General features: G+C 38.2%; 1 protein-coding gene across 4 annotated transcripts in view; it reads right to left on the bottom strand.

The window, feature by feature from the left end:
* The window catches only part of dennd5a (DENN/MADD domain containing 5A), a 65,684-nt gene that overhangs the window by 22,047 nt on the left and 20,444 nt on the right, over nucleotides 1-23,193 (bottom strand). For 2 of the 4 annotated variants that reach the window (XM_081359432.1, XM_081359431.1), the window contains exons 2-8: nucleotides 20,679-20,750; nucleotides 19,967-20,076; nucleotides 16,753-17,425; nucleotides 10,948-11,135; nucleotides 7,937-8,251; nucleotides 2,952-3,167; nucleotides 1,896-2,130 (exon numbers count right to left, since the gene is read on the bottom strand). In XM_081359432.1, coding sequence (XP_081215558.1) covers nucleotides 1,896-2,130; nucleotides 2,952-3,167; nucleotides 7,937-8,251; nucleotides 10,948-11,135; nucleotides 16,753-17,425; nucleotides 19,967-20,076; nucleotides 20,679-20,750 — 1,809 coding nt within the window. The remainder of the gene's footprint in view (nucleotides 1-1,895; nucleotides 2,131-2,951; nucleotides 3,168-7,936; nucleotides 8,252-10,947; nucleotides 11,136-16,752; nucleotides 17,426-19,966; nucleotides 20,077-20,678; nucleotides 20,751-23,193) is intronic. The other 2 variants (XM_081359434.1, XM_081359433.1) reach the window with 1 other exon arrangement.

A 23,193-nucleotide genomic window follows, 5' to 3' on the forward strand; every position in this document is an offset into this window, starting at 1 on the left:
TTATCTCACATATTTATAATTCAAACTTTCTCACAATTCTGAGAAAAAAGTTTGAATACAAGATCTAAACTCGCAATTCGAGATCGTTTCTTGCAACGCAAAGCAGCAATTCTGACTATTTTCTCAAAATTGTCCTTTTATATCTCACAATTCTCAGAAAAAAAGTCAGAAACGCAAGATATAAATTCGCAATTCTGAGGAAAAAAGTCAGCTATGTCTATATCCGTCAATTTACCTTTTTTCCCCCTCAGAATTATGAGATGTAAAACTTGCAATAGCCTTTTTTATTTTATTTATTCCATGGCTGAAACAAGATACCACACTAAATATATATAACTTATAAATAAAATTCAAACTTTTATTTGATTTAAAGTTGCGCAGAAACAGAAGAGATGACATCTTTTCTTCTGTCTATTCTGTCGTACCGAAAAACAAAAACATCCATCGGTCGTTGATTGGGTGAGGGCAGATCTGAATGTGAGCTTGCCGTCGCCTGGAAGAAAGGCTCGGAGTTTAAGTGACTTAAGAGTCCGTCACCACAGAGTCCCAAAAGTCTGTTGTTCACAACAGCCGTGTTTCCACTGTCTGGCCAAAAGCGGACGAGCTAGTGCGTGCCAGGGCCAGTCGCGTTTCCACTGTTTCCACCCCGAGGGGATTCCTCGGGGCCGATGGCCAGGGTTTTCTGGCCCGCCGAATACCTTGGTCCAAAGCGGGCCAGCTCGGGCTAGAGGAGTGGTTACGAACAGAGGCGGAGTTTACCTGAGTCTGGAGACGTAGTGCTGGATGATTCTGTCAGCATTAAAGACTTTTAAAATCATTTTCCTCAAAACTCACTTTCATGTTTGAATGCCTTCTGTTTGTGATCCCATGTGGATTCTGATCACCGTATAAGGTAGAAATATTTATACGCGATGCAAAACCCTATGCACACTAACCATTACCATAGTAAACATGGTAAATATGAACGCTTGAAGAAATCAGACAAATTATAAAGGCTATCACAATCCTGTTTTTATTTTATCTGTCAGTAGCCTATGTCTCGTCTCTTTATACCGGTCTATCATAAAATAAAGCAACTTTTTTTCGGGAGCTTCCTCTGTTTCTTTGACTGATAATATAACTGTACTGGGAGAGAGTGCTAAAGCTCCTCAGATCATATTTTTGGTGGTAAATTTGTAGAAATTATCATTCTTTCTAAATGTGATGTAAATATGTCCTGTAACAGACGCGACTAAATAAGTAAGTCTGTCCTCTTTGTTTTCTGAAATAGACAGTAAGCCACTTTATTTATGTGGCTAATGTGCAATTTTGACACAAATTAATTCATTATGATCAATGTATCACTTGATACTAAAACTTCTTTTTTACTAAAATGTATCACTTGTGGTAAAACATCGATTCTTGGTAATACAAAAATGCCAGCAAACGGTTGCTTTTATCATGTCAGTTTTGCGATCACGCTGTTTCCAGTGATTTCTTTCTGATTAGTTTTCTGATAAAACTTCTATTTGTTGGTGAGATTATGGGTTTTTGTGTGATGTTGTTCCAGAAAGGCGTGTTACGGGTGTGTTTTAGTGAAGCTCTGCAGAGCATCTGGCCCGACAGTGGAAACGCAGTGTGTTTTGGGCTTTTAGCCCAGTACGGCCCGTTTAAAGCCCCGGCTCGCACTGGCCCGACAGTGGAAATGCGGCTAATGAGATCTAAATTACAAGCATTCACAAAATAGATCTGGTAAATTTGAACATTTTATAAAAAATAATGCAAAACACAGTTGCATGGCCAAAAAAAAACAAAAAAACATTCATGACAGGTAAATGATGAAAAAAAGTTTATACCCTGCATGCAAGAGCTTCCATTCGTAAATGAAACTAGTCAATATGCTTAAGCTATCTCACCTGACTCCTCAATATTGGTGCATTTCTGGTACATGGAGGTCCGCAGGGTGGGCGTCCTGACATTTAACATGCGGATCTTGTCGACACGGGAATCAAACACTCGCAGCGTGTGCTCTTTGTCCTCGTCATCGTGGCAGAGGATCTTGCAGTCGATGAAAGAGGCAAACATCTGCGTCTCCAGGAAGCGGGACAGGAATGGCAGGTACGGCTCTGGCTGATCCGACAGGAAGGAGGCCTGCAGAGGGGAAAGTTTGGGAATGCTCCATGAAGCTGCTGTCATCAGCGTCCAGAACATCCAACACTTCTTCAGTTACTCTAAACTTACTTGTTTCAGAATAAATAAAGCAGTAACTGATGTCATCGAACCACCAGCCTAAATAATATAATTTTATTGTGATTATCAAAATTAACACAATGAACGCTCATTATAAAATAAATGTTATTGACTAGTCCTATTAGTTAGTTCTAACCGGCAAACTATTGGAAAGCAAGCCTAAAAAATCTGAAGCCGGAATGAAAAAATATAATTTTTGCTCATAAACTTAAATGAAAAACTATAAAATTGTATTATCATTATTTTAATAACTTTTAAAGACACAGAAAAAATTAAGTTGTGATCACGAGAAAACAATTATTTTATGTTGAAATCCCGAGAAAACTTTTTTATGCCAAAATCACGAGGAAACTATCTTTCTTTTTTTCTAAGTCAAGATAAGAAAAAGTTAGAAAAAATAATAATAATACAAAATAATAAAAATAATAATAATAATAATAATAATAATAATAATAATGCATGGTGCTTCTATAGCCTTGGGAAATTAGCCAGTTTTATCTTTTTCCGAAACTGTTTTCTGTTTAAGTTTTTCTGGATTACATTTTAACGTTTTAACTAATCGAAAAGCATGTCTAATCAATTAAATTCATAAAACTTTAACAATAAAACTTCTTGGTCAGTTACTTCAAGTAACTAAGAGCTGGTTGTTGTCAAGCTGGTCAGAGCTTGTTGACCACCTCAAACCAACGTGAATTTTTAATAAACGAGTAGTGAAATGCTACCTTGTCGAAGTTCTGCATCTGGTCTCGGTTGCTGAACCAGGACTCTTTGTCTTGGCTGGGCTGAATGACGAACACCTCGTAGTCCGAGAACATCTGCGTGAAGCGGTTGGCGAAGACCTCTCGCACCCGAATGTTCAGCTGATGCTTTTTCATCTCATCTTCATCACACTGCACTTTTAAATCCTTATTAGTGCTCGTGTCCTCCTTCACATCCAACTGTCAAACACACAGAAAGAAAAACAAAACGCTTATAGACAGCAGAAGGACACAAATATAAAAAATGTCACGCTGTTTTAAAGGAAATTTGCAATAGTCTTTTCTTCCCTATTGTGACGTATATCTGAGTGAAATGGCTTCTCGAACAAGACAAAGCGTAGAGTTTTAGCGTAGGGTTTCTGCTGTGTGTGTTCATGTGTTTTGGACGAGGCGTGGCTTTGGAGACGCTCCGAAGGGAGGGTGGGATCTCATGCTTTCAAAGCTAGCTCGCTATTTTTACTGTGCGTTCACACCGCCGCCGGCGAGAGCGTCAAAGTGGCCGGAAGTCATTCAATTTCAGTAGGCACGTTTCCATTACAGATTTGGGCCAAACTTTTGCAATTTTTTCTAAATGTCGACAAAAAACAAATGCGAAACTACGCCGTTTCCATTAACCGACGTTATGCGACTAAAACGTCATTTTTATTGAAAACTCATTCACTATGAGTTTTCTCATTTCTGCTCCTCATTTCTGCTTCGAGGTCTTGATTGTGGCATTTCTTTGAGGTTTAGAATCCATTATTCCTGTAATTATTTTGCCTTTTATGAGTTTAATAAAGAACTCTGTGTCGTATTCTGTCCAAACACACCGCGTCATCTACATCAGGTGACCTGTAAATGCGCAAAAACTGTTTCCATTGCAGTTTTGCGAAATATTTCTTTTTTGAATTGCCTGAAAGACCACATCATGCGAGCGTAAAAACTTTTTTGCGATAAATGGGAGTTTTTGTGAAATTGATGTGTTTCCATTGGGCGTATTTTCAATTTGCGCAATTTGAAGGGTAATGGAAACGCGGCTAATGTGAGCCGGCGGCGAGCTCAGGCGAGGGCGGCACGGCGCGTCTTGGAAAGCGAAAGAGGTGAGAAGAGTTGAAGACAGGTCAACTTTATGGTAATGAGCTATGACGTGGTTCGGCGGCAACCAATCGGAATGTAGAAGTCCTCCGCTTGAGAGGATTCCAGAGAACGCAGTCAAGTAAACTTTGGTTCAGACCACATTAGTTCCCAAGGAAAATAGAGGGGAGGTTGATCATGTGAATTTGATAAGAAGGCGCGCAACACTATTTAATAGGGGTGGAACGGTACATGTATTTGTATTGAACCGAAACGGTACGGGCGTCACGGTTCGGTGCATAAATTTACATGGAGAATACACAGTATAAAAATAAATAAAACTCGCGTGCAAATTAATTAATGTAATGCGGAACTACTGTTAGATACGTGGGTTCTTTAGGGACACCTAATCTGTAGCCCTGCCTTAGCTCTGAAGCAGGCTGCGATGTAAAGATTGCAATGCTGGAATATGATCGGAAAGTCGCAAAGTGTTTACTTATATTTGTGTGCGCGTGTGTGTGTATGTGAGGTGCGGGCACGATCGAACAGTGGAAACATAAAAACATACTCCGTCATTTTGTTTATACAGGACACCATTCAAACTGCAAAGTGTTTAAGTTACTGTTAATTAAAATTTTAAGGAAAACAAATATATTAAGCTGAAATGTAGCAAATTAATTTTCAATTAATTCAGGTACAATTACCAAACATAAGGTCTTTTTATTAATTTAATTAATAAGCTAATTATATAAAACTATTGTCAGTGCACTAAAAAATTACTGGTTCTATGCCTTTACTTTATTAATAAAACTTGTTTAAAAAATACAAGGCTTGAGTTATTGAACTCAAGTTGACCTTCTGCATTTTTGTTTTGCTTTTCCCTCCATTGTACCGAACTCGTACCGAACCGTGATGTCTGAACCGAGGTATGAACCGAACCTTGACTTCTGTGTACCGTTCCACCCCTACTATTTAAGGGAAACTTTTTCGCGCTAGAACGCTTGTTTTTCAGCGGGAATGCAAATTAGATTAGCACTTAACCATGAACACAAAATACACACCACATAAATGGCTTTTAATTGGTTTGTTTTGTTTGCAAACATGTCACCATCGACCAATTTCTTACTTTCACATTTAAAAGATTTCATGAGGTTAACTTATACCCTACTTGGTCAGTCTGCAAAAATAACAATCAACATGCTTGTTTGCTTTGCAACCCCTTTAAATAAAGTTGAAAAAAAGACCAAGCATTCGATCTACATCAGAACGTCCACAAATCTTTCTGCGGCGTCGTTGGCAGGGCGGGGTTAGGGTTAGCCTCTCCGAAAAATTACCTACCCTACCTTTAATTTGTTGCTTCGTGAGCATTTAGATATCAGAATTTTTAAGGATGGCAGAATATGTACTTAATTGGTGGAAACTTTGGTTTGGACACAATGTCATCTTAATATCACAAAAATTTAACAAAAGACAACAATCACCACTTTACATGTTTCTAATGCTAAATTACACTCCTAACATTTACCAGGAAAAATACAGAAGTCGCAATGTAACGGAAGTAGCGACAGATCTTTTCCTGAGTGAAAAGGATTATTGAAAATGTGAAATGTGGGGCGGGGCTTGGTTTTGTGCATCGATTTCTGATTGGATGGAGGCAGATGTCAATTGTAACTGAACTGTAAGAAAATGGCGGGATTTAAAGCACTAAACTAAATGACTGGAAAAGTCTGGCATACATCACCAGAGAGAAGTCTGACGTTTCACCAGAAGATAAAGCTTTGACATTTTGATTAAAAAATACAAGCTTAAAAAAAAAAATCTGAATGAAACATGCATGATGAATTGTTCAATAAGATCAATAACAAGCATTTAGAAAACTGAATTTCCATTTCATGCCAACTTTAAAAGTACAGGAAGGGGTTAACAAAGAGCTGGAAGAAGAGAGTGGGAAAATGTGAGAGCAAATATCAGCAGCACAGCTTTTTGGAGTTGATCTGAGTTATCTGTTCTCCATGGAAACACCCTGAATGGAGAGCAGGGAGTGCTGGGAACGGAAGTCTACAAATCTGCTTTGATTTATGAGGCAAACGAGACTCGTTCCCGGGAGAATATAACCATACAGAGCAAGTGGCAAAACACAGAGAGCAAGAGAAGCAAACAAGTGCCTGACAGCTCACTCTAAATACGGGAATCGCTGAATATCAAGTATAATGGAAGTGAACTAGTGCAGCTTTAAAGATGTGACAAACTCTCTCTAGGAGCTATATTAGGAGTAAGGGGTCAATCGCTGTCTTTAGAAAGACGTTGTGTCCTTAAGCTGCTTAATGTCATCAACAGAGACCTCGAGCCTCCTGAGAATCAGAACAGAGCGGCACTCAGTCTTAACCGCCATTTATTCATCTTTTCATTGCCCACACAATAATTATAACTATTGCCCACACTGAAAAGATAGGCTATGTCTTCCACAAAGCAGCTGTCATCTCTGCTGAAGTTATTGTTCGCTTTCAAAAAAGGATTTATTGAATTCAAGGCAAATCCCCCAGAGAAACCAGATGAACACAGGAGCGAGGAAAACTCTTTTGTCAGAGAGTTTACAGCACCAAGACGTGAATTATGGAACATATGTGGAATATATTCTGATCTAAATACAATTTGTTACATTTTATGAAATCGAAAATTGTGTGAACATACTTTTTGGCCAGGCTGACATACAAAGAAATTATGAACACATGCAAAAACAAGAGGACCAACAACAAAAAAAATTGATTATGTTGTAGTCAATGTATGCTTTTTCCTGTGAGCTTTTTGTTTTTCTATGCATTTTTTTTTTATGGAAGTTTTGTTTTCTCTGAGGGCTTTTAGTTAAAGCACTCTAAAGCTCTAAAGTTGTACTTTACTGAGGTGGATGAACTTGTGGTTATGCTTAATTATGCAATTTCTACAGGAAACAGAGCTGTAAACAGTGCTTTAGGGATCCTTATGCCCTTGTCCCTTCCATGTCCTTATTATGTTATCATAATGTGGATGCCAATCAGTGTGATGATGATAAAACATTTTAAAAGTTTATTCACTTGCCTACTAGCTGTAAATGCAGTTTTTGTTCATTTTTACGAACTAAAATCAATTTGGCTCCTGTGGTTTGTCGACAATTATCACTTTTTTTTATTTTTTATTACAGAATATTCATTTAAAATGCCCCATTATGCCATTTTAAAAGGTACCTAATTTTGTTTTCGGAGTCTCCTACAATAGGTTTACATGCATCCAAGGTCAAAAAACACTTTAATTTTCTCATAATATCCATTGCAGCTTCACCATATTTCTTACAGTGTCTGAAATGGTTCAATAAAGGATTCGGTCTCTCTAATCCTCTCCTTTCCGAGAGCTTCCTCTGCTCTGATTGGTCAGATAACCCAGTCTGTTGTGATTGGTCGACCTTTTACAGTATGTGTCAGAAACGAAACGGCCATTACCATATCTGAATTTCAGTTCTTCCTCAGTGCTTGATACACAGTGATACGAACAGTAACGATGGCATCAGTTTTACCATATCAATTTGAGCCCGAGTTCAACAATGAAACATTAGAAGAAGCGAGACTAAGTGATAGATGCTGTTTGCAGGCAGCCAATGAAGACCATAGGCTGGTATTATGCAAATTTGTTACAAACCTACGTACGTACTTGTTTCAGAATCGGCTCTTTCTTTAAGGAAACAAAACTCCATTTATCTGCACTTTGATCTTTGAAACTTTGCAGACCTTTTACATTCTCACTATATATTTCACACTGAAAAGGTAAAAGCATAATAAGGGCACTTTAAAGAACCATAACGAACCTTTAAGGAACTATAATTAACACTGTTTCAGTCAGTTCTGTGTCCTCATTCTCATGCTCACCTTCTCCAGACTGACTCCAGTCCTCTTGACCAGCGCTTGCAGACGAGCTATGGTTTGGTTTTCTCTCAGCAAGTACGAGTTGAGCGGTGAGCCGGCCAGGTTGCCGTTGCGCTTGTCGGAGGCCGTGTCACCTGACCGGAAGCCCCTGAGCTTGCCCTGGCCCTCGCTGCATTGTGGGTTTGCCTCGGGAGACATGCCGAACGCCAGCAGAACCTCCGAGATCTCCTGGATGAACTCCAGCTTGTTGGGGAACTGAGGCAGGTCCTCGGGTAGCTCGATGAAGTGGTTGTCAATATCGACAAAACACAGGTTGGCCTGGAGAGAACGAGAGTCATTTCATTACAAGCATTGATCTATGGCTTTATGTACTGGAAATTTCTGAAAGAGGATTTCTTAAGCCCTGTTTACACCTGGTATCAAGATGCGTTTTGGTTGATCGGATCACAAGTACGCATTCCCGTTCACACCTGGTGTTTTAATCTCTTTTGTCCACTTTTGACCACTTCTGTCCTGATTTTTTCGAGGGGAGGGTCTATGGGCGGGTAAATGTATGGGCTTTATCAGATCTTTTGATCTAATGGATGAACTAAGTCAGACGACAGAAAACCTACAGAGATCATCAGCTTTAGTTTCTGCTCTGACAGCCGTAAGACCAGCCGAACGCTGTGAGTGTGTGTTAGAAATCAAGAATGGTGAGAGAACATTGTGCTTGGTACATTTTTCATCTTCAAACCAAACTTGGTTCTTCAGCCGACAAAGTTTAAATCCCGTCTGGCTAGTGCTCTTCCCATAATGTCACGTATTAGATCAGTAGACGGAGAGTAGACGGTCTTTTGTGGCTGTTTGAACACATTCGATCACATGAGCGTTTACACTACGAAAGCAATTCGGTCGAATGTGTTTTCCACTACCTCTGGAAGAGGTCAAAAGTGGACAAGCTCAAACCGCTTTAGACCCCGTTTACACCTGTATTTAGCGTCGTCCACTTGTGATCCGATCGACCAAAACGCATCTTAATACCAGGTGTAAACAGAGCCTTAAAGATAATGGACAATGTAGTGACATTTACTTCTATTTCTGTCCACTAGACTAGAGAGCTTTGGACAAACTTACAATCCAAAAATGCTCAGTTGAGAATTATATACCAAACAACTGTCAAATCTGGATCGTTTTATACATTTAACTACAGGTACAAATACAAATGCACACCACCTGAAAAGTACCTAATAATACTACCAAGTTTTCTGGTACAACGGTCAAAAATTTGGAACAATTTAGATTTTTTTATGTTTTTATGAAATGCTCACCAAGGCTGCATTTATTTTATCAAAAAAAAAAAATGCAGTAAAAACAATAATATTGTGAAGTATTATTACAATTTAAAAGAACCATTTTCCATTGTAATTTATGTTAGAATGTAATTTATTCCTGTGATCAAAGCTGAATTTTCAGCATCATTTCTCCAGTCTTCAGTGTCACATGATCCTTCAGAAATCATACTAATGTCACAGTAGGTTTTCTTAACAGGGCACATCGCAGCGATACACCAGAGAGTTTGTTTTCCCTACAGATTTCTTTCATAAGCGTTAAAAGAAGCGTCAACGTAACCGATCTGCGTTAGATATTAGATTTGCTCTGACGGAAGCGCTCTTTTTACTGCTGCTTTTCAAGTGAGATCAAGGAAAGATTAGATATCTCATCAGTCAGCCAGGTCAGAGATTATTTCCCTACAAAAGGTTTTACAAATATTGTTTCAGTCACATCTCAGTACGGAGAAGAAGAGGGGTTTTACAGGGAGATATAATTATTCTGGGCTCTGAATAAAATATTCCAGTATGTGTTGTACATTTACATGTATATTCCAATGGTAAAATGGTATTAGAGCTATATATGGTACATATAATATACCAATTAACACTGTGAACGTCACATTCATTTAACACACTCTTTATTTGGACTTTGACAGTGCTAAGAGATATTTTTATAGCATCTCCATTTTAAGGCCTAGTTGTAAAAATGCAGATAGATCTGGGAAGATTGATTCATTTTAATTTTACTTTCAACTTTATTGTGTATATTTTACTCTATTTTTTCAACCTAGTGTGTAATAATGCCTGTTTGATGGTCTCTGACTTTTAAAAAGACACTTTTTTCAGTTTAACAGCAAACACAAACTGTAGAAATCATTCTAATATGATGATTTGGTGATCAATTATTAATAATGGTTCTTATTATTATCAATGTTGAAAACATGAGATTTTGGTGCATAATATTTTTGTGCAAATCAGTTTTTCAGGATTCTTTGATGAATAGAAAGTTCAAAACAACAGCATTTACTTGAAACAGAAATCTTTACAAACATTAGAAATGTCTTTATTGTCATTTTTGATCAATTTAATGCTTCCTTGCTGAATAAAAGTGAATTTCTTTTCATTTAAAAACTTGCCCCACGCTACTAAATTGTAGTATTTCAGTTTCCCCCAAAATATTAAGCAGAAAAAAACTATTTTCAACAATGATAATAAATCAGAAATGTTTCATGAGCACCAAATCAGCATATCAGATTGATTTCTGAAGGATCATGTGACACTGAAGACTGAAAAAATTCAGCTTTGATCACAAGGAATACATTAGATGTTAAAATATATTAAAATAGAATAAATTATAATAATATTTCACAATATTACTGCTTTTGCATTATTATTTATTGAATAAATGCAGCCTGGGTCAGCACTTCTTTCAAAAACACACACACGCACTATATATATATATATATATATATATTTCAATTTATATTAGGCAGCATTAGGATTTCAGCCCAATAACCACAAACCTCTTATGCCAGGAAGATGTTGAAGCATGACCTAATGACGCATGTAAAGTCCAAACAGACCATTCTGACAATGATCTATAAGGTTGAAGCACTAATCCTCTAGAAAACCCACATGACTTCATGATGTACTGAATAGCAGGATGAGTGTGTTCTCTGGGAGTGAGTGTAAGTCACGCACCTCTTGGGGGAGTTCCAGCTTGGTGCGGTCATCCTGGCCGTTGGAGTGCAGACCCATGAGGTACGGCACAGGAGCGTCCAGAAAGTGGAGCAGTGAAGCGGGCAAGATGGGCACGTACACATGCTGCCATTGGAAGGGGAACATTAAGGCTGTGATGCTCTCTGCCACCGTCATCAGCCGCTGGTAATCTGATCAGCAAGAGGACACAGACACATTTACACACGTTACTCTACACAGAGTGATGCTAATTGTCCATCTCCACGGATAGAATAATCACACGAGACCATAACAGTGTATTTACAGGAACAGACATTTACATAGAGATGAAAACAAAAGTTGAGGTAACTCACAGAATCAGACAGAACGCAGACGGACTGTAAATATATATATATATATATGTACAGTATATCAGATTTAAAGGAATAGTCCATCCAAAAATTAAACCTGTGTCATCATTACCTCACCCTCATGTCGTTCCTAACCTGTAGGAAACAGTTTTGGTTCCCATTGACTTCCATTGAATGGACAAAAAATGGGAAGCAAACCTCTTTGGTTTCCAACATTCTTCAAAAATATCTTATTTTATGTTCCACTGAAGAAAGAAAGTCATAGAGCTTTGAAACGACGTGAGTGTGAGTAAATGATGACAGACTTTAAGTGCTCTTCAAGGAGACTGACTCCATTATTCGATGTTCAATACTGTCATTTTTTTTGTGTGAGAATGTTCTTGACGTTCAATAATTTACTTATTGTAGAAATCTGAGTGCTTCTTAAGTGACTAGCACGCAATGCAGTCTCAAGTGGGCATTTAAACTAAAAAAAGTCACAGAATTGAGGAAATTTATTCTATACTATTCTTATACAACAAACCCAGACAAAAAGGTCAATTTTTTCGTTATGGTCTCCACCCTGCAATCTCATAGGGTGTCACGACTGTCAGAGAGACAGGAATACTAAACCAGCCTCTAAGCACCCTGAGTAACAACAACAGGCCTATTCATACACACACGCACGTTGTGTTTTCATGTTTTATGGGGACTTTGCATAGACATAAATGAGTTTTATACTGTGCAAACTGTATATTCAACCCCCTCACACTAACCCTATCCTTCACAGAAAACTTTCTGCATTTTTACATTTTCAAAAAACATCACTTATATTAGTATTATAAGCTGTTTTCCTCATGGGGACCAAAAATGTTCCCACAAGGACAAGGATTTTGGGTATTGCCATCTTTGTGGGGACATTTCGTCCAAATAGCGTAGGGTTTACCTGAACCACACACACACACACACACACACACACACACACACACACACACACACACACACACACACACACACACACACACACACACACACACACACACACACACACACACACACACACACACACACACACATACGCAAACACATATATACATCAGGCTTGTGCAAAATTCAGAATTTCAGAATTGGCCTCCATTCAATTCATGAATTTGAATTTGAATTGAATTTACTCCGCCCCACAGGACGTTGAATTGAATTGGAATTGGAATGACAGGAAGTGGAATTAAATTCATGGCAATTCAAAGAAATTCCACACAGTCACACAACAGAGAGAATGTGTTGAGTCTCACATGCATTCAGTATTAGGAAGGTTACTTTGGAAATGTTATTGCTTACTGTTATTAGTTACTCATTATAAATGTGGTTTGGATTACTTTATTTGGATAACTTTTTCAATGCAAAGCAATTTCGTTTTAAGTTGATTAGTAACTAATTGAATTAAACATTTTACCTCAGTAATAAAACTAAATACAATTACATTCATTTTGTAATTTAATAACAGAAATTTCATTTCACGTAACTATTTACTCCTCAACCCTGCATACATTTTGTTCTAAAATAGATATTGATCAAATTCTTGAAATAAATTACCCCTCAATGTTGTTTAATTAGTTTTGTTTTTAACATTGCTTTTAACATTCATTGCTTGGGAAAACATATCCTTTTAATGTAATCTGTACAAGTAGTTCAAACTAATATCATTTATAATGCAATCATATCTGACATATACTGTAAAGCTTCATTGTTAAACACTTCACTTAAAATATGTATATGAATTTCTTTGAATTTTTATTGAATTGCAATTCTGCTTCCTTTAATTCAAATTCGAATTGTAATTCTAGATCCTGTTTTTGACATCAATTCAAATTCAATTCAAATTCAAGAACTGAATTGGAATTAAGGAGTCATTCTCAATTCAATTCTGAATTGTGCACAAGCCTGATATACATACACACACACATATATATATACATACATTACACACACGAACAAATTATATATATACATATACACACACATATATACACATATATATATATACACACACACACACACACACACACACACACACACACACACACACACACACACACACACACACACACACACACACACACACACACACACACACACACACACACACACACACACACACACACACACACACACACACACACACACACACACACACACACACACCACAGAACAACTGTCACATTCATAATAAAATCATTCAACAAGAGTCAAAATTACCCTAACAAACCTTCATTATTCATTCATAATATAATATAATAAATACTTTATCCATAATAATAATAATCCAAATTACGGTTTAGGTCTATTAATTTTTGTATGAATAATTTGTTAAACATGTAGACAACAAATGAGCAGTTGACAGATTCATATTTGATCAGTTTCATATATTTTTATTATTATTATTGTTATTAAATAATAATAATAATAATGTTTTTTGTATTAAATACGTTTTTTTCCCTCATTTAATTCAATAAGATAACTTGTTATTTAAACAATAATAATGATAATAACATTTGAATAAGATTTAAAATGAATTAATATTATATTATGTATGATTCATTAACTGATCATATTAATTCAAGTAATAATCAGATGGCATGTAAGCTTATAGACTGTCCCGCAACTGAGACTGAGGTCTATATATGGAAACGACCAGTAACTGGCGATCATCCACTGATCTAGCAGCAGAAGCCCGTCTCAAGAATCCACGTCCATGGGAAAGAGCCAGGGAAATTATAGATATATATGCTACGTATGCGGCTGTTATATATAGAACAACGCAGGCTATCTTGTTTTGTAGAGATCACACCCTGCTGTGTGCGTGCGCAGCTCATCTAATGACATCAAGTCTTTTTCATTCTGGACTCACTGTCCACAAACATTACGCTTACAAGCATGAGCCTTCTGGATGCAGAGAGGGATGATGTAATTTCCAGCCAATCGTATTTCTGCTGCATCACCACCATCCTCCTGATCTGGAGGACGGTTGCTAAGAAACAGCACAGCAAAGCATCCGCCGCATCACCCAGACCCCTGTCGCCGTGTAGTTACCTCCTGTGATTTGCTACTCCGTGTTGCTGTAATTGATCCAATCAGCACATCTGTCACTGAATCGCAAAACAATCTTCCCATGACCCTTTAAATTAAATCTAAAGCGGCCTGCGGAGGATTTACACTGCCAATCACATTGCATTTAACATGTGAATCAAACAAGAGTGACATTTTCAGAAGTAAAATAATGATATTTATTAAAGATTAACGGTTAGGTTGAGGTTAAGCGTATGGCAGTCAGAAGTTGATTAAATTACTACATTTGGTGATTAACTGCTAAACGTATTCATGTAAATAATCAACAGAAAGCTGCGAGTTTAATTTGCAAAGTATTATGTGTTTGAGAGAAAAGGGTGGGCTGTGAGTTTGACGAGAACAAAGCGATAAGATGAGCTCACACGGACACTGAGATGGAGAGAGAGAGTGTGAAAGTGAGAAAGAGCGTGTCGCAGTACACTGCAACATCACCGCCTGTTCATTCTCTCAACTAAAACCAGACTGTGGTGTACTGAACACGCAGAGATCAAGGAAATGAGCTGAAATCAATGTTTGCATGGCATTCATTCAGATATCGGGTTATTAGATTTGAATTGGCTTTAATTTGAAAACGCTGCTATTAGTTGGCATCAAAGAGCAACACTAATTCATGTCAGAAAGGTATTAAGTTCACTAATTTAAAGCTTCTGCATTACTCTCTTTGGACTATTAATAACAATAAGTTATAGCCGACTCGTTAACAATTTACAGAAACTCAATGAGATTTTCCAGTTTTCCTACTATATGTGACCCTGGATCACAAGACCAGTCACGAGTCGCACGGGTATATTTGTGGCAATAGCCAACAATACATTGTATGGGTCAAAATTATAGATTTTTTTTTTATGCCAAAAATCATTAGGATTTTAAGTAACGATCATGTTCCATGAAGATATTTTTTACATTTCCTACTGTAAATATATAAAACATTTAATTTTGTGAGTGAATGCAGCACAATCGTGAACATAAATGGACAACTTTAAAGGAGATTTTCTCAATGTTTCGATTTTCCAGATAGTTGTATCTCGGCCAAATATTGTCCTATCCTAACAAAGCATACGCCAATGGAAAGCTTATTTATTCAGCTTTAGATGATGTATACATCTCAATTTCATAAAATTGACCCATGTGACTGGTTTTGTGGTCCAGGGTCACATATGTCCTATTAAAGGGGACCTATTTTTTGGAATTGCGCTCTCACGCTAATTTGCCCAGTTTAGTAAATCTGGCCCTAAGTGTCTAAACCAAAACTATCAGGGCTTTGTTTGATAGCACGCATCTCTGTAACTTTAGCAGATCCAATTTCTTCTTTCAAGAACATTGGAGACGTCTGGGAAAACAGATTTCCGTCAGACACTTTCCCACCTAGAAATTGCATAAAACTAATCAGCCCTTTTGAGAAACCTCTTGCCATTTTTGTGAAAAATCTGAGAATAATAATAATAATAATAATAAGCAGGCTCTAGATCTACAGAAGTATCCCAGCAGGCAATTTTGCGTTTAAAAGACGTCTAATAGCCGTCAAAACAAAGCCCAGACGTCTAGGCTAAAACCAGGCAAAATTTGGGCTATGTCTAAACCATAGCCCAAGAAAAGACTAGTCATCAATTAGATGATAAAGAAATTATATGAGAGAAGAAATGAAACCAAACACCTTGTAAACACTGTTGACTTTGCTTACATGATGGAATTTCATACATCTCGCAAGTTATTTTGGCAAAAACAACATGTAACCAAATTCAAGGTTATTTTGGCTAGAAATGGGTTACTCATAGCCGGACTATATCGGGTCTATAGTTAAACTAGATGGTGAAATGACGACTATTTTGGGATGGCTGATTAGCAGCCAGGCACATTAAGTGCCTGACATAGCCATTTCAAGATAATTAAATTGTCTTATATCTTATATGATACATTTAAGCGATACGGTGCAAGAGGCAGAGCTATAGTCTAAATATAGACTGGCGAAAGGGCGTTGTTAGGCATGACACCAATTCAAGTGCCTTCCTGCTTTATGGCCCTGTTTACACCTGGTATTAAGATGTGTTTTGGTTGATTGGATCACAAGTAGACGAGGGAGACACATTCACATTTACAACTGGTGTTGTAATCCACCTTGTGATGCTATCGACCAAAACACATCTTAATACTAGGTGTAAACAGGGCCTATGACAGGGCAAAGATATAGGAGTGTTAGAAGTGATCCCAAAAATAATAATAATTCAATTCGGAGGAACCAAATTCAAGGTTATTTTAGCTAGAAATGGGTTACTCCTAGCCGGAGTATATCGGGTCTATTGTTGAACTAGACGGTGAAACGACGGCTATTCTGGGATGGCTGATAGTTACTCACGTTGCGAGTACAGAAGGATCTGGATCTCCAGGAGTGCACAGGTGAAGAGTTGTAACACGTTCTCCAAGCCCAGCAGCTCAAACACCTCCTGCATGGGGAAGTCAAAGAGGGGCAGCTCGGACGTGCTGGGTCTCTGGCACAACACCGGCCCGTATACGCCCGAAAACTTCAAGGAACGCCCGGCCGGTGGCAGTGGGACCTCGTAGAGGACGTTGTAGACGTAGCTCTCCAACGGGAGTGGAGGGGGCTGAGGCGAGGTGACGGCCTGGTGCAACTGTTCGAGAACCTTTCTGCAGGCGTTGGCGAAGGCCATGGGTGTGATCAGGCAGATGCATTTGGACACGTAGAGTGTGTCCCGGCTGATGTCATATGAGTTGAAGCGCTGCAAACGGGACAGGGATGGGGCGGCGTGCAGATGTTGAGGGGTGGGACGGGGGTCTTCGGGACTGCGAGGTGTGGGTGGCGTGTGCAAGATGTCGTACTGTTCTGCATTGTGCATGTGATAGAGTGTCTGCATGGCACTGCAGATCTGTTTGCTGGTCACCTCCTCGAAGAAGGTGAGGGCGAAGCCGTAGGTTCGGGAGCCGTCCTCTCTCGTGATGATGAAGGAGTGGAACTGTGGATCGCGGGTGTCTGTCTGTGTCCGGAAAGACAGGCCTTTTGGCATACAGAGCTGTGGGGGAACAAAAACAGGTTCTGAGGCTCTACAAAGACCCTTAACTGTTTTTGACCTTCAACAAGCACCCTTAATTTAAGGCATTGCACTCATTTGAATGACCAATTTAGCAGCCAGGCACATTAGGTGCCATTTCAAGAGTGTCGACAACCTTGCATGGTTAGTATTACATTTCAGCAATCTCAAATGTGTTTTATCTTATATGATATATTTAAGTGATACAGCAAGAGGCAGAGCTATAGTCTAAATATAGACTGGCAAAAGGGCGTTGTTAGGCATGACACCACTTCAAGTGCCTTCCTGCTTTATGGCCCTGTTTACATCTGGTGTTTTAATCCACCGACCTTGTGATGCTATCGACCAAAACACATCTTAATAGTGGGTGTAAACACGGCCTATGACAGGGCAAAGGGTGTTTGGAGTGATCCCAGAAATAAAAATATTAAATTAGGAGGAATTAGGAATTGTTAGTCATCTATAAAACAGAAAGCATACTTCACTTGTCCGTGTCTTTTTAAATATTATGAAAGAATCTTTGGGCCCTATCTTACACCCGGCGCAATGCAGCGCCAGGCTCGACGCAAGTGTTTTTTGCTAGTTTCAGCCCGACGCAGTTTTCATTTTCACGTCCTGCGCCACGTTGTTTAAATAGCAAATGCATTTGTGCCCATTTGTGCGCCCATGGGCGTGCTGGTCTGAAAACGAGGTGTGTTCTGGCGCAGTGTTAGCGCGTTGCTATTTTGAGGCAACAGAAATAAACTGCGCCATTGACCAAATGAAACCTGGCACAATATATTTTTTTTGTTATTTAAAGAGCGCGTTAGTAATGTGCGCCTATAGGCGGGTCCACAACGCATGTACACTCTGCTTATTAAACACACAGGGACGCACAGCAGCACACAAACATGCCAAATATTTAAAATAAAAGGATTAAAATGTAATCCTGTACATGAAGATATGGTGGAATCCGGCTTGTCCTGTAGATGGTCTGCTTGTGCACTATTACCTCGCGCACGAGCAGATCCGTTTGCGCTCTGGAGACGCGATCTGTCTTTCCACTATCAAATTCCGTCATGTAAATCCGCCACAGCATTTAAAGAGAATAGGAGATGAGACTCTGATTGGTTTAACGCTCGTAAATCCCAAAACACACGCATTACTCATTAAGAGAATAGGGACAACCCTTTTTTCCCGTCGTTAAACTAGCAAAAGTGGATTTGGACACTCCCTAAGTGAACTTGTACCCTGCGCTTTAGACCATGCGCTTAGATCGTTAAAATAGAGCCTTTTGAATCATTAGGTGTTTCTCAATGTCAAGGATACTTCCTTGGCAGGACTGGTCCTTCCAAGTCACTTCCTTCAGAGGCTAGGCGAGGCTCCTCTTTAGCATTCGGAGAACACGTAAATGGAACAGGCTAGCAAGTGCACGTCAGTGAAAATGAAAAACAGAGCGTTGCTATGGACGCAGTTCTGTTCACTCAGGCTATATAATCGTTTTTAAATCAATAAACTCCTTTTTAATCATATTGATTATTTGACTGTCAAGTGTGTTTAAACAGTGCGGGTCAATTTGACCCATAACATAATGGATGTAATAATTTTTTTAAACAAATGTTTGGTAACGTAAATATATTTACATTTGAAAGCATATTGACCCGTTAACGCTCCGACTCCGTTAACGTCCGACATTTAGAATTTTTTTAACAAGATAGCAAAGCTGCGCGCATAGGATTGTGGGTGATTTGAGAGCGTGAAGAGCGCGAAGGCTACACATATGCATCCTTTCCTGTATATGGGATATTTTTCGAACAAAGGACTCAGTCCTTAGTGGAAATTCCGAGGATCCTCGACATTGGAACAGTCCTTCGACGGTGTCGATGACGTAGCATCCTCGAAATTCTGGCTTCCGAGGATCCTTCCTTGACATTGAGAAACGCCTATTCACTCAGAAACTGGTTATAAGCTACAGAAAAAAAAAACTCCACAGGAAGTAGCGGCGGGTGCTTGTGGTTATTACAGTACGTCAGGCAGGAAATCCAAATGTTCGACTGTCATCCATGGACCTCCAATAAAGCTTATCATTTGAAACATGCAAGTAGTAGCAACTTTAAAGAGAAAATATTCAGCAATGGTGTTGGCTTATGAATTTGCACATGGTTTGTCTTAAAGCATATTAAAAACACCACATAGACATAAAAACAGCATTAAAGGCTTGATTTTCACCACAGGGGGACTTGAAGTAATTAAATTAATATATAAACGTGCAATAAGTCGACTAATGGTTTACTAGGCGACTAGAAAAAATCTTTATTTGGGGGCAGCCCTAGATTTCAGCGTAGCTGGATATCTCCAAAACTGGAACTGCTCACAATACTCACCTGAGATAGAACAGAAAGAAAAAGAGACGAAATAGAAATAAGCTTAAAAGGTGTCTTCCAGAACTAGAACTATCACAAACTGGCATTGTGTCTGCTGGTGGGCACCCTGCTCTCTGGGATGAAACTGGGATTAGTTGTTGAAGAACCCATATTCACTCACCATTCCCACTGCATCCTGGTCAAAAGGGTTCCACTCCACATTGTTGGGATAGTGCGCAAGAACTTTAGATTTAAAAGTTCGCCGCAGTGGACTCTGCTCAAAATTTTCACCTGAGATTCGGACAGAAAGAGAAAAAGAAAAAGACAAAGACAAAGACAAAGACAAAGACAAAGACAATGAAAGATAAGCTCTTTTTCAAAAACTGAAAAATTGCAATTCAAGCAAACCAAACCACAAATACACTGATATACTTATTTCTTCTGGAGGAAGAAACTGGTCTAGAACGTTGCGAAAAAACAGACATGAAAACAGAAAATCAAACCGCGTCAAAGCCCAAAAAAGTGCCAGAACAGTTGAAGCAGAAAAGTGTCGGAACACGCATTGGAAAAACGTGCCTTGAAAATCATTCCAAGTGAAGGAGTTACAGCAGCCCACCAAGCAAAACCTTGGCGAGAGTTCACCAAAGCAAAAAGTTCGGAGTGCTAGTAAGTTTCTGCTGCTGAGAGAGGAATAGGAAATGGAGTTGAAGGGGAAAAGGGCAGGAAAATCAGACAGGTGATCCCAAACTACCCGACCACGAGCCATCTCACACACGGACAAACAGCGGTGCTGTGAAAGAAGTGCGCGGAAAGGTTAAAGGTTAGCGGGCACAGGCCGAGCTGTGGTTGATTGTGATACAGACAGGAGCATTGGAGGTTGGGATGAGGGTTACCTTCGTCTGCACTCGCCAACTTTCCTCTGGCACCATCACTGAATCTAGTGGCCTGTATATACTGGCATAAAGCTACACAACAGATAAAACAGTGTAATTAATCACTTACATGAGGAGGGTGAGTGAGCATTACTCACTCGTTACTCATAGAGAACACCATTCATTATGGAGGGCTAGGACTTTAGGGCTATAACTTTTGATTTAATAAATAAATATACATTTAAAACAATTTGATTTCATGTTTAAAATATTCATACCTAAAAGAGCCGACAATACATTGTATGGGTCAAAATTATCGATTTTTCTTTTATGCCAAAAATCATTAGGATTTTAAGTAAAGATCATGTTCCATGAAGATATTTTGTACATTTCCTACCGTAAATATATAAAACATTTATTTTTGGGAGTGAATGCAGCACAATTTTTTTTTGCACCCTCAGATTTCAGATTTTCAATAGTTGTATCTCGGCCAAATATTGTCCTATCCTAACAATCCATACATCAATGGAAAACTTATTTATTCAGCTTTCAGATTATGTATACATCTCAATTTTAAAATATTGACCCATGTGACTGGTTTTGTCATCCAGGGTCGCAAATGTCAAATTAAAACCACATCAAATGTTTTTGAAAGAAGTCTCTTATGCTCACCAAGGCTGCATTTATTTGATCAAAGATGCAATAAAAACAGTAATATTGTGAAATAGTATTACAAATTAAGATAACTGTTTTCTATTTTAATATATTTAAAAATCCAATTTATTTCTGTGATCAAAGCTGATTTTCAGCATCATCAGTGTCACATGATCCTTCAGAAATCAATATTATATGCTGATTTGAGCTCAAGACTTTCTTACTATTATCATCATTGCATTTGTGTGGAAACTGTGATACTTTTTTCAGAATTCTATGATGAATATAAAGTTCAATTAACCGGATTTTATTTGCATTTATTAACTGTATTCATTAAAGCATTTATTACATAGAAAACCTTTGTAGCGTTACTTATAAATCTCTTCACTGTCACTTTTGATCAATTGAATGCATCCTTGATGAATAGAAGTATTAATTTCTGTCTTTTTTTTTAATCGGTAACACTTTACAATAAGGTTTGATTTGATAATGTAATGTATTAACTAACATGAACTAAACAATGAACCAAACATTTGTTACTGTATTTGTTAATCTTTAACGTTAGTTAATAAAAATAAAGCTGTTCGTTGTTTGTTCATGTTAGTTCACAGTGCATTAACTAATGTTAACAGATTTTAATAATGTATTAGTAAATGTTGAAATTAACATTAACAAAGATTAATAAATGCTGTAGAAGTGCATATTCAATAATGAAACCTTATTTTAAAGTGTTACCTTTAAAACTTAGCACAAATTTTTTAATGGTATGGTTGTTTCCACAAAAAAATGTTAAAGTAACAAGATGTAACTTTTCAACCTTCATAATATATTTCCAAGACCCTTGTGATAGTACATCGACTTACAATAGGTTGAATGAGACGTCTGCCAGAGCCTGACGGGGTCTGTATCGCTTTTACTGGCACTATGTAACTTCGGGGTGCGGGTAGTAACCAGCGCTCAAAAAGAACTACAAAATTCGACTGCTTTACGGCATACGTCACTTTGCCCACCACTTCCTCAAATGTGGCAACCAGCGCGTTTGTTTTCGTACGTCTGTTTTCGTCATGGCTGAAGCAGCAGCGAAACGTAAGAAGTCCAAGGTTTTGTCGGAGTAGAGTCGGAAAAGGAAAAGGGAGAGTGATAAACTGAAAGGCAGGACGAGGATCAATATTGGTCGAGCGTTTGCTCGCTGGCGTGAGCTTATGGAGGAGGAGAGTTACCAGACCGATGCTGACTTGGCCGTCATGCTGTTGAACTAGTAAGTAACTGTAAATTGCTTGCATACTATCTTTAGTTTTTCTAATCTGTTGTCTGCCTGGCTACGTTACGGAAACTATCTGGTCCTCCTTTCATTTATCTTCATGAATCAGCTAGTAGATGAGCGAATTATCAATCTGGTAGCTAGTAAACACTAACATGGTAGTTTTAGATGGTTAGGATGCTATCGCTATCATTCTCGTTCAGATTTGAGCATTGCAATCGACATGCAAATCGCAAATGTTTGAGTTAAAATGTTTAGTCTACTAAACATGTATAAATTATGAAAGGGGGAAGATTAATAATATTATCATTGCCCATATGAAAAAAACCTGCATGCTTCATATACAGTAACCGTAAATCATTTTACGACAGCGGTAATGGACAATTCCGCTTCCAACCTGTAGGGCGACCGCAGAGGAAAAGTTCCATGTTGATGCTTTAAGCAGAAAAAACATTGATAATAATAATAATAATAATAATAATAATAATATTTTTTTAAGCACCAAATCATCATATAGAAGGATCAAGTGACACTGATGACTGGAGTAATGATCAACGGAATAAATTACATATTATAAAATATATTACAACTGTTTTTTTTATTGTAATAATAATTATAATA

The sequence above is a fragment of the Scardinius erythrophthalmus genome, assembly GCF_964197995.2.
Source record: "Scardinius erythrophthalmus genome assembly, chromosome: 2".
NCBI classification, from domain to species: domain Eukaryota; kingdom Metazoa; phylum Chordata; class Actinopteri; order Cypriniformes; family Leuciscidae; genus Scardinius; species Scardinius erythrophthalmus.